The sequence below is a fragment of the Bison bison genome, unplaced genomic scaffold (assembly GCF_000754665.1).
Source record: "Bison bison bison isolate TAMUID 2011002044 unplaced genomic scaffold, Bison_UMD1.0 scf7180017864347, whole genome shotgun sequence".
Taxonomy (NCBI): domain Eukaryota; kingdom Metazoa; phylum Chordata; class Mammalia; order Artiodactyla; family Bovidae; genus Bison; species Bison bison.
In genome coordinates this window covers 6,948,158-6,963,882 of record NW_011494919.1, presented here as the reverse complement: position 1 = coordinate 6,963,882, position 15,725 = coordinate 6,948,158, and the positions used below count along the sequence as shown (strand labels likewise).

Below are 15,725 nucleotides of genomic sequence, written 5' to 3'. Positions count from 1 at the left end.
AGACTTTATTTTTCTGGGCTCCAAAATCACTACAAATGGTGACTGCAGCCATGAAATTAAAAGACGCTTACTCCTTGGAAGGAAAGTTATGACCAACCTAGATAGCATATTCAAAAGCAGAGACATTACTTTGCCAACAAAGGTCCGTCTAGTCAAGGCTATGGTTTTTCCTGTGGTCATGTATGGATGTGAGAGTTGGACCGTGAAGAAGGCTGAGCGCCAAAGAATTGATGCTTTTGAACTGTGGTGTTGGAGAAGACTCTTGAGAGTCCCTGGGACTGCAAGGAGATCCAACCAGTCCATTCTAAAGGAGATCAGCCCTGGGATTTCTTTGGAAGGAATGATGCTAAAGCTGAAACTCCAGTACTTTGGCCACCTCATGCGAAGAGTTGACTCATTGGAAAAGACTCTGATGCTGGGAGGGATTGAGGGCAGGAGGAGAAGGGGACGACAGAGGATGAGATGGCTGGATGGCATCACTGACTCGATGGACGTGAGTCTCAGTGAACTCTGGGAGTTGGTGATGGACAGGGAGGCTTGGTGTGCTGTGATTCATGGGGTCGCAAAGAGTCAGACACAACTGAGTGACTGATCTGATCTGATCTGAATGAGTTTCTGCCTGCCACATGTTTGTGTTGTCCAATTAGTATTGTTGTCCAGGATGCCAGTGAGTATTCAGTAATTTTCTAGCTGTATTGTCAATGTGTTTTTATAACATTTTGAATAATTTAGAATTATATAACCTGTGTCTAAAATTACTCAAACTTACATCTTTTCTTCCATGAAGTGTTAAGTGTGCCCTACCTAAACACAGAAACAGAAAAATGTACGAAGGGAAGACATACATTTCTGTGATTCTCTATAGCCTGTAAATAACGTAAGGCAAAATTTTAATTCATGTATTTGTAAAATGAAAAAATTAGATAAACTATAGATATTTATCTTGTGCTGATACATGGAATTGTGTTTCCTGCATCATAATGAAATGTCTTCAAATATATATTTCCTAAACCAAAATACTTTAGAAGTCTAGGAATGGGCCCATGACATATCCATGAAAGCCTTCATTGAGGAAATCGTGTATAGCATTTAAACATAACTTATCCTTCTATAGTCATTGTTCCTCTGAAATTTATTGTTCCTTTTCAGATACTACCATATATCAATATATTAATTTTTAACAGTATGAGTCATGAAAACATAGTAATGGAGACTTGTATATCCTTAGAGTAGTCATAATACCAAGTAAAAGGATAAAAATACATTTAACATCCACTCACTAATTATAAAATCATCACTGATAACACCACAAATTTAAAATCGGGCATGTTCATCTTGGCAACAGAATGATTCATTTTGTATATAATACTTGTTCAAGAACTTTATAACATCAAATATGATGACATGACAATTAAATTCCTGGAGATTTTATATGAAAAAATTAACTCAAAATACCATACTAATTTACTAGTAATTTTCTCACTGGTAGTGCCTTCATGATGTAAGAGGCAATACTTATTTGCGGAACTTCAGGTTTTCTGGTTTCCATGTTTCAAATTTCTAAAATAAAAGTTCTCTACTTCAAGTTTGTAATTTTAAATCATTTTACTTGGAAATGCATCATGTATGTATGTGTGTGCAGTTTGTTGTTTTGAATTGTTCCATTTGTATTCACTAATTTACTGAAGAACATTCACTAACAGCAGTATTTGTTTGTTTATACTTTCAGCGCAGCTACATCTGACCATCTCCCCTTTTCTATATACACAATAGATGTGCGTGTAATAAATAAGTTCAATTTTTAAAAAGATAGATGTGTTCTATAAAAGAAATAATGGAATATATTTCCATATAAAACAAATTTGTTAATGTAATTTTAATGATATAGTTATCTTTTATAAGTTGATAATAAATAACAGTTCTATATTTTATTTATTGTAGTTATAAATCTCAGGGAATATTTGGACAAATATCTGTATTTCAGTTTGTATGGAATTGAAAAGGCACAAAGAGATAACTATATTTTTAATCACTTGTCTTCTCTTCATCAAAGAGATCATTCTTGACTTGGCTGCCCGGATATAGGGTCACTTCTTGTAATTGGCCTTCCGGGGTAGCTCAAACAGTAAACAATCTCCCTGCAATGCGGGAGACCTGGGTTCGATCCCTGGGTCAGGAAGATCCCCTGGGGAAGGGCATGTCACCCACTCTAGTACTCTTGCATAGAGAATTCCATAAACAGGGAATCCTGATGGGCTACAGTCCATGGTTGCAAAGAGTTGGACACGATAGAGTGACTAACACTTTGACTTCTTTTAATTGTCTCCTTTCTTATTATAAAATAGTGTCCATTTATGATATCCCACCTTCTCAAGAAGAAAACTGTGGCCACTCATATTTGACATAAAAGTGTTCAGGGAAAAGAAATAGAGAAGAATCTTTAAATTCATTTTAAAACCATTTCCCAATTACCAGGAGATCCAAACTTCTCTTTCTAAATGGTCAGCGTTTTCTGCACATGCATAACTCTTTTCATGTAGAGAACAGCTTCTGCTAAAGATAATTATGTGGAAAGTCTTATAAATGGGAAATACTGTGATCTTCCCTTCGATATGTGTTTGCTTATGTTAAAGAAAACAGTTTATTGTCCAACAACTTTGAAATGTATTTACTATTATTCTTTTAAAAATACCTTCAATTATACATCTACTAGGTATCATAGAATAATATTATGAATAAATTATATGATGTTGAGACTATTTACTCATCATCTACCTATTTATTAGTTTTCCAAAAATCTCTGTATGTAGTCATTTATAAAAGGTGCTTCCCCTATGGCTCAGTGATAAAGAATCTGCCTGCAGTGCAGGAGACACAGGTTCTATCCCTGGCAACCCACTCCAATATTGTTGCCTAGAAAATGCCATGGACAGAGGAGCTTGGTGGACTACAGTCCATAGGGTCGCAAAGAGCTGGACATGACTGCAATGACTTAAATACTAACAGCACGCATATATAAATGTATAATTATTTACATATACATAAATATATATATCAGTATATTAAAATATGCATTTTAATGACCAGGGGATAGCCATATCACTTTTTTCAATCCTGGTTTGAAACTTAAGCCTTTTAAAGTAATTGGATCAGGCAGCTTAAAGGCCACTAAGATGATCCATTTAGTTATTATTTGATTAGGAAGGAAAAATGTCCCTCTGTGGTTTAAGATTGATTCAAGAGGGAGAATCAGAGTTACTGATATATTCCTTTTTTATATGTTATGATTATCATCCTAGTATGGAGATCAATGGAAGATATTTGAAGAACACTCTTCAATTCCCAGTAAGTATTTTAATGGTAATTGTGTGAAAATAATTCATTAATACAGATTCATACAATTTATGTATAACAGATTGACAGAATCGAAAAGATTTGATCCAGTATGATTATACACTATTATCATGTTACTACAAACATCCAAGATTCAGACATTTGTGAACAAAGAGTAACGTTTAGTTAAATAAAAAAAAAAAAAAAAAAAACTCGAGTGATGAAAAGTCTCTTTTAAGAAAGCCCAGGTATTTGTAAACGTTGAGCATACTGAATTATGATTTGGGATTTTGAATCTAACAATTGCAGAAAGAGACCACTTTAGCCTTGTAGGTAATAAACCAGGCAATATAATAAAAATTATTCTGTAGGTGAGGGGGCAGGGAGAATAATAAGAAATACAGGTAAAATAACCAAAGTTCTGAGTGATTATCATAAGTCACAAGACCTGTTAAAAATTAAAGATCATCACTGGAGTTTCCAACTCTCAACTACTTGTAGTAGGGAAACAAATTACATAAGAAAGGTTCTATCGTGAAAGAAACAGCTAAGCTTTAAAAATCTCTTACTCTTTGGAAACTGTAATTATTTCTGCATCATTGTAAATAACATCAAGACTCCATAGGGTTTTATTGGGTTGACGGATAAGTTCTTTCAGGTTTTTTGTAACAGCGTACAGGGTTGATGTTACATAATTAGGGGTTATACCTAATTTGAAAGATATATTTACATGACACCATAGACAACTTTGTTCTGTCTTTGATTTTTAAGTTGAGTGAATATTATTGCTTTTGGCAATTAACAGTAAAGATTAAAAAAAAAAAAAAGTATATTTACCTCACTCAAAAGAGAAGAATGTTCCTCAGGACATGGCTCTGTCTGCATTCATGGATCCATTCCAAAGATCCTGCAGGCAAGTGAGGTCTGATACTTCTGTGCACTTGATTGGAATCAGGAAATGCTTGCAGATACTCTACTGAGCAGAAGTGCAGTAACATGAATTCTGCTCTTGTTTTGTTCTTTTCCTTAGAATGTAACATTTAAATTAATGCTTTGGAGGGTTTACTGTTCATTACTGTGCTGAGTACTTTTAGTGGATAAACATATAAAGTACTATATACGAACCTAGATTTCCCTTTAGTAAACATTACTTAAAAAAAGATTTCCCTTGTTTTGATTTCCAACCTTAAAGGTTAATGAAGAAATGTAGATTTTCAATGAATCTTTTAATTATTAATACATAATTTGTTATTGCTTTATATTAGTATATGCAATGATTTTTTAGAAACCTAGTGATATGATGTCATAATAGACCCATAACTGTTCTTCATACATTCCACACAGGCTCCTCCTGTTTTTATTAAAAGAGAGGTCTTCTCTTTCATAATCAAAGAAAGAAAGTATATTTATCTAGTCACACAGACAGTTGAATGTTGAAAACCAACTCATTTAATAGAACATTCATGAATCACTAAAATAGTATAAAGTAAATTAAAAACATCCTTTCTAATAGAAAATATGTTCCTTCCTAACCCTGTGCATGCATCTGAATGGTGAACACCACAGAACTAAAATACCTTGATTAATTATAGTTTGCCTTGTGAAAATTTTCTGTATAATTGATTCTGTAACCAGAAAGAAGACAATTAAATCATTTGTACTTGTTTTAAGTAGGAAAATGATTTGCCAGAAAGGGAAAATTATGGGCCATTTAGTTGGGCTCCATGACAATCACATCCTGACACTGAAAGGCCTTCTCACACCTGGTAAAGAAAATGCTCTGTGTGTGTGACAACAAATAGAAATCCTGTTTTTGTGTGTTTGTGCCTAAGTGCCTCCATGAATGTGCCTGTGTTAATCCTAACTGGACTGAATTACAGATCAGACTAATTGAAGAAGCACATATAAAAAAGGGTTTTCATTTTAGTTTTATTATAGTGAGCAGTACTTTTAATTTTCTTGAAAGGCACCCAAGAATAATTACCTTTGTGAACCAAAAATATACAAAACTGTACAGAATAAATAGTTCATAAAAATCTAGCTATACTTTCTTGTAAAATAAAGCTACATTGTCCCACTCTTGAGGCAACTTAAACCACTTACCCTTAGACGTGCCTTTTGCTACTAATTTATGGCATCTATCAGTGTACATCAATAAAAATAAAATATTTTTCCTGTTTTTTTACACCAGTGAATTATTACTTGACACAAGAAACATATTTCTATCTCATTATTCAAATTTACAAAGGATTAATGCTATGAAAGAATCCAAACTAACGATAGATGCACTAATCATATTTACAGTTGAATATCAGTAGCATTTTCAAAATATCCCAAGAGTAAGAATTAAACTTTGAGCACAAATGACATACCTTAGTTCACAGCAGCATTAACAAGAAGATTGTCCACACAAAATGTGCAGAAAAACCAAAATTTTTTCTTCCTCATTCCACCTGAACTGTTAATCATTCTTATTTTTAAATTCAGAAAGCATTTCAGTGGCATATTTTAATTCTCAAAGTTTCAAAGTTTTGAGCCACTCATACCCTATGTAATTCAACTTCCCATTTTTTCTTTTCTATTACTATTTGTTAATTTTAAAGTTCCAGTTCCTTTTGCCTTTATTGCAAGAAAAGTTGGTGTATCTAACAACTTATACTTTTGTAAGTACATATAATGATTTTATAAACAATACATGTCTTACATATTATAACTACATTTACTGTTAGAGTTTTCAAATGACAAAAATCCAATTCTATTTAATCCATGGGTAATATAACTCAAGAAATTAAGGGTTAAATATTAAACCCTTTTAGATGTGCAAGAGGACATCTATGAAACACTTTACTTATATGGGAAAATATTAATATAATCCTTGAATGATTTACATGCAAGGACTTATTTTATTGGGGATAGACAAAATTGCCTGAAGACAATGCAATGGCTTCTCCCAGTGATCCCTGAGTTTCTTTTTCTTTTCCCATAGGATTGCTGCTGTGCTTAAGTTCTGATTGATGACACACTCATATAAGGCACTTATGTACAAGGTCTGGACTTAAGACAGAGTCACAGCATTTCTGCAGAAGCCCTTGAACTCTATGTTTGCTGCTCCAGGACTTCTAAGTAATCAGGTTCAGCATGTAAATTAGCTTTCAGCTCAAAATACTCATTTTTAGTCTGTTCCACTAATACCTTCCTTGGCCTTGAGTACAGTAATGTCTCCATCAACTTTAACTCTTCATGGGCTCCTGGATAATGTACCTCCGTATCAGGCTGAAGTTGAGCAATATTTTTCCTTAGGTATTCTGTGATTCCCAGTTGCTGAAGTTCCCTTTCTTTCTCTAAAATGTTCCTATATAATGAACTGGCATCCTGGAAGGTTAAAAATTCAGTGGATTGGTCGGTGGTTTTGTACTTCATATTTGAACCTGTGAGTGGGGAGTGGTTTTCTCGTTCTAAAAGACTTCTTTGGAGATGTTTTGCATCACTTCCCTCTTTCTCATTTCTTTCTTCTTCTTCTTCCAGATGCTTTGGGCCAAAGGATGGGCTCCTATAGACATGAACCATGGGGCTCACCATGTGCTGCTCATAGAGTGATGCTGTGGGTCTTTCAGTAGTATGGTGAGTTGTTTTATGGCCGTACATGCTATACTGGAGATGCACAGGACTGGTGTCTCTCATCTGCTCGTCTGCTTGTTTCTTTTTGTATCTTCTCCTGCGGTGGAGAACAAGAACCACTATCCCTGCAGCACAGAACACAATAGTTATGAATACAATCAGCAGACCTAGTATTAAAACAGATAGTGGTACAGCATCAGTAAGTGATTTAAAAATAGTATCAGCTGTAGTTGTGGTTGTAGGAGTATTGACAATGATGTAACTAGTCTGAGTTGGCAGGGATGGGTTATTGACTAAACCTGGGCAAAGAAGTTCACTATTGAGTGCTTTCAATTCCTTTTTGTGTAAGTGCTCTGGAGAGGTGCAGAGTATTTCATCTGTCACTGTGTTCTTACTTAACTTTTGTATCCATTGCTGCAATCCAACCAGGTCACAGGAACAATCCCAGGGGTTGTCCTCAAGGTCAATCTGGGTCAGTAAATCAAGGTCATCCAAGATATTACTTACAGGTAGATGAGTAAATTGGTTTGTTTTAAGGTTTATCCTCGTAAGAGGAACCCCTGAAAAAATATGTGGTGGTAAAACTTGTAGGAGGTTGTTGTTTAAATAGAGTACTTTCAGTTTAGGCATTGGGTTGAAGGTTCCAGGTAATATTTCCTTAACACCATTGTATTCAAGATACAAATACTCAAGATTGTGGAGACCAAGGAACATACCTCCACTCAATTTGGTCAGGTGGTTACCATTCAGATAAAGCTTTTGTAATCTTGTTAAATTCATAAATGATCCTTCTTCAAGAACCTCAATACGATTGTTTCCCAAGTGAAGCATTTCCAAAGTGAAGTATTCCACTAAGTCAGACTTCAGTAATGTATGAATGATATTCCCTGCAAGAATAAGCTTTCTAGGATTTTGTGGAGGAGGTTTCAGATCTGATAAACTTTCAATATTGCGCTCCTGACAGTGTATTAGAAGTCCTGATGGGGAGAGTACTTTGCAATTACAAGGAATAGGACAGTAGAGTCCCGGAAGTTGAGTGGATGGCTTTGTAATATAAGGTATTAAACCTGGTGCTTTGGTGGGTGGTTTTAAAAAAGATGTGGTCTTGGCTGACATGTGACTGTCGCTTATTGAAGAGGTTACTGCCAGATGTAATGATCCAGAAGGATCCTCGTGTTCTTCGTATACTGGTGGAGTGGGGCAAATTGATTCCTTTTTCAGCCGGCTTAGTATGCTTCCTTTGAAAAATGGAGGGCTGTTACATACAACATCACCAATTACAGACTGTGGGGGCATGTTTTCCAACCAAAGTTTTAGCTGTAATAAGTCACAATTGCAGGCCCATTTATTGTCCTCCAACTGGAGATCCAATATTCGGCCAATGTGTTCTAAAAAACCAACATAAGGCAATGTTTGCAACTGATTTCCACGAAGATCTAGATGCGTTAGAGGAACAAATCGAAATATGTTTGGAGGAAGACTCTCGATAGCATTGTCATTTAAAATTAACACTTTAAGTCTGTTGAGCTTGCTAAAGGCACTTGGTTCAATCACTGTAATGAAATTGTTATCTGCTTGTAGGAATTCCAGGTTTTCCAGTCCATGGAAGGTATCCTCTTTAAGAATTTCTAGAGAATTGTGATTGATATGAAGTTGCTTAAGAAGGCCAAGGCCATTAAATGCACCAGTCTCAATATCTGCAATATTGTTAAATCCAAGGTGTATTGAGATAGCATTGGTAAGCCCAGAAAAGTCATTTGTGTGAAGTACTGTCAAACCGTTATTTAATAAACTTAAGTGGAAAGGTCGTGATGGTGGCACACTTATTTGGGATAACTTCTTAATACCTTTCTCTTCACAATTTATTAGCATCGTGCCGTCTTTTTCCTCACAGTTGCAAAGAGAGTCACAAGAACCTCTGGCTGAGGCAGAGGGCATTGGAGACTGGGACTGTGAAGATATACAGGCAAGGAGAGATGAATACAAGAGATGAATCCAGAGCTTCATGTTGTCATGTGATGGATCTGATTCTGTAAAATACAATGCAATAGCAATAGGCTTTAGTGGCCAGCAGCAGGGAGGAGATGAAGCTGACATTTTCAAAATGATGGGTTTTCTCCTAATAGGCAAGATATTGATTATCTTAAATACATAAGTGCATTGCTGAGTCTACATTTTCTTTTATTTTTTACAAATATGACCAGTAGATTTGTTTTACTTTTAACTTGCATTATGATAACAATTTAAAATTTAGGTCAAGGATAACTTCAAGTATATCAATTTGTGTTCATATCACCAACTAATTGCATTTTAACAGATGTGAGGGGTGTTGGCTAAATGGACCATTGATAACTTGATATGATGCAAAAGTATGTATTTGAGAAGACCTTAACTTTTTCATTTTTCTAGCTTAAACTAGATGAATCTTTTTTTATATTTATTTTTAATTGGAAGACAGTTGCTTTACAATAATATATTGCATTGGTTTCTACCATATCAACATGAATCAGTTCCCTCTCTCTCGAAACTCCCTCCCACCTCCCACCCCTCTAGAGATAGCCAGAAGCAGAGAAACCTGTAGGAAATTCAAAAATGATAGAAAGACTGTATGTATGCATTTCCTTTAGTTCTATTTTTGAACTGGATATCACAATATAACATCTAATAACTGTGTTTAACCTGCTTTGGTTTTGGCTTAAGATATTAATTCCATTATTTATTTAAAAAAACTTGAGAAACATATGTCTATGTAGTAAAGTAAACCTTTATAAAAGAATTTTAACTATGTTGTCTAGGGTAGTTTGTATAAACCTAAGTATTAGATATATATGCTTAAAGGTATCCATTCAAATTTCACACTTTAATTTCTAGAGGTGAAATATTCACTGTTACTTTTAAATTATTCTGTGGATAAGGTTAACATCATAAAAACTAAAGAAGAAAAACTGACCTATGACACACATTTCTGGCTCTTACAAATGAAGGAACAATACCTCATATAAACTTCTAATAAATGACTTCCTAATGAGGTCTTGAACCAGGCTTTAGGGCACTGAATATCTCATAATTAAGCAGCTGATCTTTATTGTAAGGCTTAATGATGCAAACAATGAACTCTGAAACAAACTTCACTCTATAAAAATATTTGAAGATCTCTCTGATTTGATAAATAAAAAAATGACAGTTCAGGATAACACATCACATATCCCAACTCCTTAAAAATTCAATACATGGATCTGAAACAGCAATTAAAAGAAATTCTAACTCTAAAATAACAGCAGTGGTGTGGTAAATACTTTGAACTCTAATGTATCTAATTTTATTACCTTCTTTCAAATAGTGCTTTTTAAATTTAGACTAAATTCAAACATAAACACCACAACTTGTAACTATTCAAATTTTGGAAATGATAGATGCTTTCATTTGTCTGGATAGGATGTAAACAGTAATTTTGAATCTAATTAAAATTCACAGTCAGGTAATACATCCCAATACTGAATCAATAATCTCAAAAGTAAACTTCCATTCCATGAAAATACACAGTCTTATTGAAAACATGTATAGTATGAAGTTTCTGAAAGGTAGAAGACAACCAAAGACATGAAACATTTGAGTAGTGCCTTTCTATATGAAGGGAAAGTTAGCTGACTGAATGTTTCCAAAGGGAAATAGTTTGATTTTAAACAACTCTGAGGGCTATGCTTAGAATCAGGCAGCTTGGGGTTGGAGTCTTCAACTTGTGGATTAGCTTCACAGCTAATCTCCATATTTCTCCATAGATGACCAAGAAAGAATACTCTTTCTTTCACCAGACAACGCATCTTAAGAAGATAGTGAATAACTTCCAGATGAGAATTTCTTGTTATTTTTATCTCACATGCATTTTATGCTCTTCAAAATGTAGTAGGGAACAGTTTCTAAGGTTTTCAGAAATACACATAAATATTAAAAGTGGTTCTATGTTGATAGTAGAGAGATACTGTGTTAAAGAGGTAAAAAACAATCTCCATTTACATATTTTCAAGTTGGGAAAAAGTAAAAGTGGTGTGCAATATACAAAGAATCTTTTGATATTCTGCTTGTATTTGAGATTCAACAATGGTTTTTGGAAGTAATCTTTCCTTCACAGAGCACACATAGGTTAGTTTCCAATAACAAACTGCATGCTGTAAAAGAAATAGTGGCAGATTATTTTACTTCTTCTCTAAAGCCAGCTGTTAGTCTAGATGTCTGCTGCTCACAGAAAAACAGGCATCTGCTACCGCATTACTTGTGCCAGTGAACAGGAAAGAAACTGGATATCCTTTAATGCAAAGTTCTTTTTTTAGAGAGGCAAACATATATTCAATCACTTTAGAATAATGCAAAAATAGGTATAAGGAAATCCTGGAAACATTCATCTTACCTGTAAAGCAGAGACTTCCTGACGTTATCTGTAATGCACAGCTGGAAGAGATGTTCAAAGTAAATTCAGTTTCTTTACTAAAAAAGAAAACACCAACCACCGTGTTCTTTCTTCTCAAATATCACTTTTTGGCAAGTTCCATCGCTTCATAAAGTTAAAACCTCTGGTCCAAGACAAAATGCTGAGCATTTCATTGAAAACATTTCAAGCAGACTGCATACTAGATCATCCTGAAGCAGTTGTCCTTTTATTCCCCAATTAAAATTCACGGCATACTTCACAGCTATGCTGACTTTTTTTGCATATAGTTAACCATTTGCAAGCTGCTACATGCAGTAAACAAACAAGATGTTTAACAGAGCTGAGATTGATCACTCTTGCTTTCTTAGGCTGTAGATCCAAGCTGCAGCACTGTTCTCCTTCCTCCCTTTCTAGTCTTTCTTGTTAGCTCAGTTTGTTGTTAGTCAGATTGCCAAGGGCTGCGAGGTAGGCGTAAATAAAGAGACTTCTTGGCTTTTGACTCAGCCTTTAAGCCCTTCCCCATCAGAGCGCTTTAATCTGCCAGTGTCATTTAACACAAGAGACAGCTCCACCTTGGGACTCAACTCCTCCTCCTGCAAACGGTCTTCCTCTCCGTTTAAATACCAAATATAGTGCAAGTGAATTTTGATGCAAATAATGACATATGTTTAATAATATTTTGCTACTACAGCAGACTAAATCATACACTAAAGTCTCATCTAGCACAGTATTGTACTGTTAGCACACATGTTCAGAAAAACTGCAAGCATGATACCTATAGCTCCAGTTTTATTTTTTTTAACTGGTACTCTAGGTTGAAATTGTGTACTAATTAAATCTTAAAATGTTAGCATGAACTGCTTTCCTGAAATACTTGTAGTTTTGTATTTACCATTTGAAAAGCAATTTGAAGCCTCATGTCTGAGACTCTTAAATTTTATACTTCATTATTTCTTTCCCTACAGCTAGTGTTCAATTATGAGACTAGAAATGAAGTTTGTTTTTTTTTTTTTCAGATAGATAGTATTTATTTGGAATGGAAATATGATCATTTAAAAATGCATGCAAGAATCTTAATTATACATGGTTTTCTTTAGTTGAAAACAACTTATCAGTCTCAAAAATATGAAATTGTCTTTCCAGATAAAATGAAACAAGCATCTTCATCATGTAGTGATTTCAATATATAGCAATTATAATAACCTGATTTTTATGATACTAACTCTGGGAGCATTTTTTCCTAAAATATAATATTTGATAAGTTACTTGTTTCTTTAGCTCTTAAAAGTTTCTGAATTATCACCAATGAAACTCTCAACTGTAAGATTCTTTATTTCCCCAAATGCCTGTGTTTTAAAAATCACTCTTCTTTACCTACATTCCAAGAACCTGAACTTTTTCCACAGCCAAAATTAATACACTAAATGCTGTCGTTGATTGATTTTGAAACAGTATATGTTTAGAAACTCTCTTGCCTATAGGTTCTAGAGGTTACCTGTATTTTATTAGGTCCAATTTCAGCAACAGCTATTCTTTTTAAAAAAGAGGTTATGCAGCTTATATTATTAAAACAGGAAAATATAAGATTAGGTTGTTATTTAATGATTGTCTGCAGTTATGCACTCATATTCACAAAGTTCTCACATCTGTGGAATAGTTGTTTTAAAAGCTAAGGATTTTAAGGCAATTTCTAATATTCTCAGTTTCCTATATTATACAGTTTCTCATACATTAAGTTCATCTTTTATTTTAATAGCATGTTTTTTAAGGTAGAAAGAGATTATAATATGGATGAGAGTGTGGGGATATAGAGTAAAGATAAGGAATGAGATAATAAAGGGAATAAAAGAATAAAAGAAGGGAATTACTTTTTGCCACAGTCTACTGCTAGCTGAGGGTCAAGTTAACTTAAATCAGTCTAATGCTTTAGATAGGTGGTGACGAAAAATAGAATCAGTGAGAAAATAAGGAACTAGAATAACTTCCCTCCCAACACTGTAGACATAATTCTCCAAATGCATTCACTTAGGTTTTAGAGGTAAAATCACAGGAGAAAAGCTCTGAAGTACAGTCTGTGGTGGAAAAGCTGTTCAAATAGCCATATGAGAACAAATGGAACGAAATTTTTTGTAAATTGAATATCTTCTCCAGCTGGAGGATGTGTTGATTTTATTCATAATATATACCTAGCATATATTTGATGTTATTTATCTTTAGTCTTTTACCTATATGTAACATGTTATTTTTTTTCATGTGTAAGTTACTAGTTAACTATACAATAGTCAGAGGGGAAAGAAGTGAATAAAAGCCTTTGGAATAACTCTCTTTGTTGGGAACATAAAGGTTAAGGTAAGCATTCTGTTTGAGAAGAATTCTTTAACTTTTAACTTAATTCAAAGGGGTAATATTGATAATGCATTACTTAGTATTACCTCAAACTTAATAATATACAACTTAACACATTCACAATGAAGTGAAGTGAAGTGAAAGTAGCTAGCTGTGTCTGACTCTTTGTGACCCCATGGAATACACAGTCCATGGAATTTCTAGGTCCGAATACTGGAGTGGGTAGCCTCTCCCTTCTCCAGGGGATCTTCGGGACCCAGGAATTGAACTGCGGTCTCCTGCATTGCAGGCGGATTCTTTACCAAAGCCTAGTAGCTAAATCCACAGATCTCTATCTTTTGTTAACTGTAATTCCTCAGTTGTTTCACTCAGTCAATAATGCAGCCATCCTTTCCAAAATGCTCATGGCCAGTGTGTTAATTATTGTTGCATGCATGCATGCTAAGTGGCTTCAGTCATGTTCAACTCTTTGTGATCCTATGGACCAGCCCATAGCCCACTAAGCTCCTCTGTCCATGGGATTCTCCAGGCGAGAACACTGGAGTGGGTTGCCATGCCCTCCTCCATGGAATTTAACATTTGTAATTTCCAGTGATTACATGGAAAAGTACTTTCCCAGCATAGCTTGCTCTAAGTATTAATGATAAATTTAAGTGATCATAATAAACACTCAGTGTTAGTAATTTTTCCATGTAGTTTACCCCTGCTGCTAAGTCACTTCAGTCATGTCAGATTCTGTGCGACCCCATAGACAGCAGCCCACCAGGCTCCCCCATCCCTGGGATTCTCCAGGCAAAAACACTGGAGTGGGTTGCCATTTCCTTCTCCAAGTTTAGCCCTACTGACTCCATATTGGAACATTTTAAGGTATAATCATTTTTAATGATATCTTCTAAGTTATGCTTCTTTAGAATGTGCATCTTAAATAGTAAACATGAAAGTATTCTAGTCACATTGAAGAGTACCAAGCAGTCAGAGGAAATATGCCAGTTTGTGTTAGTTCCTTTAGAGTGACAGCATGTGTAAGGCAGCGCAGTTCATTCACTGTCAGGACTTTGGAGAAGGCCTCTCCTTCCCTGCTTATATAGGTAGTGGAGGGGATCATCTTACAAATGCAATGTGACAAAGACCAGATGAAAGAATATTTTATCAGACTGATAATGTATATGGAACAAAGAGAATGAAAATACCCAAGATTGCTCACTGGAAAAAGGAAAAATAAAAATAATAGTGAAAGATTTTTAAATTCTGTTTAGGTCTAGTTCTACCTCAGAACATCTCTCCACCTTTTTTGTGCCACATTTAAGTGGTAAAGTGAAGATGTATGTCAGGTTTATTTTAACTTAAGAAAATGGAAGGTTTGAAGAGAGAAGCTTTTTGTACCAAGTGTGGTATAGTCTGCACCTGTGTGCTCATTTGTGTCTGACTTTTTGTGATCCCATGGGCTGTAACCTTCCCCAGGCTCCTCTGTCTACAGGTTTATCCTTTCAAGAATACTCGAGTGGGTTGCCATTTCCTCCTCCGGGGGATCTTCCCATCCCAGGGATGGAACCCACGTCTCTTGAGGCTTCTCCATTGACAGGCAGATTATTTACCACTGAGCCACTGACAAAGCCACTGGTGTAGACTGAGGCATATTTCGATACTCTGAAGTTAGAATGTATAAAATTTGGTGAATCTTTCGGGATGATAATACTACAGATGGACTTTGAATATGTATTGGTGATTTCATACTTTTAAGAAAGAATGTAAACATTGAGGAAAGAATTTAAAGAAATTATTCTAAGCAAACATTTTTAAAGTACCTATATCATTATCATAAAAGAAAAAACACAATACATATCCTTGAGAAACATATTATTGTGGGCTCTATTTGCTCTGTACTCTCAGGGAATTACAATCAAATTCATGATAATACTATTGAGGTTGAATCTTACAAATATTTGCAAATGATATCTAAATGTATAGATACGCAGAGATCTTATACACTAATTATATATAT

General features: G+C 34.8%; 1 protein-coding gene across 2 annotated transcripts; it reads right to left on the bottom strand.

Moving 5' to 3' along the window:
- Positions 1–5,245: 5,245 nt before the first annotated feature.
- SLITRK6 (SLIT and NTRK-like family, member 6) lies at positions 5,246–11,875 on the bottom strand. 2 transcript variants are annotated; one of them, XM_010854701.1, is made up of 3 exons: positions 11,357–11,875; positions 7,668–8,981; positions 5,246–7,076 (listed from the first exon to the last, which is right to left on the bottom strand). In XM_010854701.1, the coding sequence occupies exons 2-3, from the start codon at positions 8,956–8,958 to the stop codon at positions 6,430–6,432; spliced, it is 1,938 nt and encodes a 645-aa protein (XP_010853003.1). In that variant the 5' UTR covers positions 8,959–8,981; positions 11,357–11,875; the 3' UTR covers positions 5,246–6,429. The 2 variants fall into 2 exon arrangements, with proteins under 2 accessions (XP_010853003.1, XP_010853002.1); XM_010854700.1 differs by having other exon boundaries at positions 5,246–8,981.
- Positions 11,876–15,725: the final 3,850 nt, after the last annotated feature.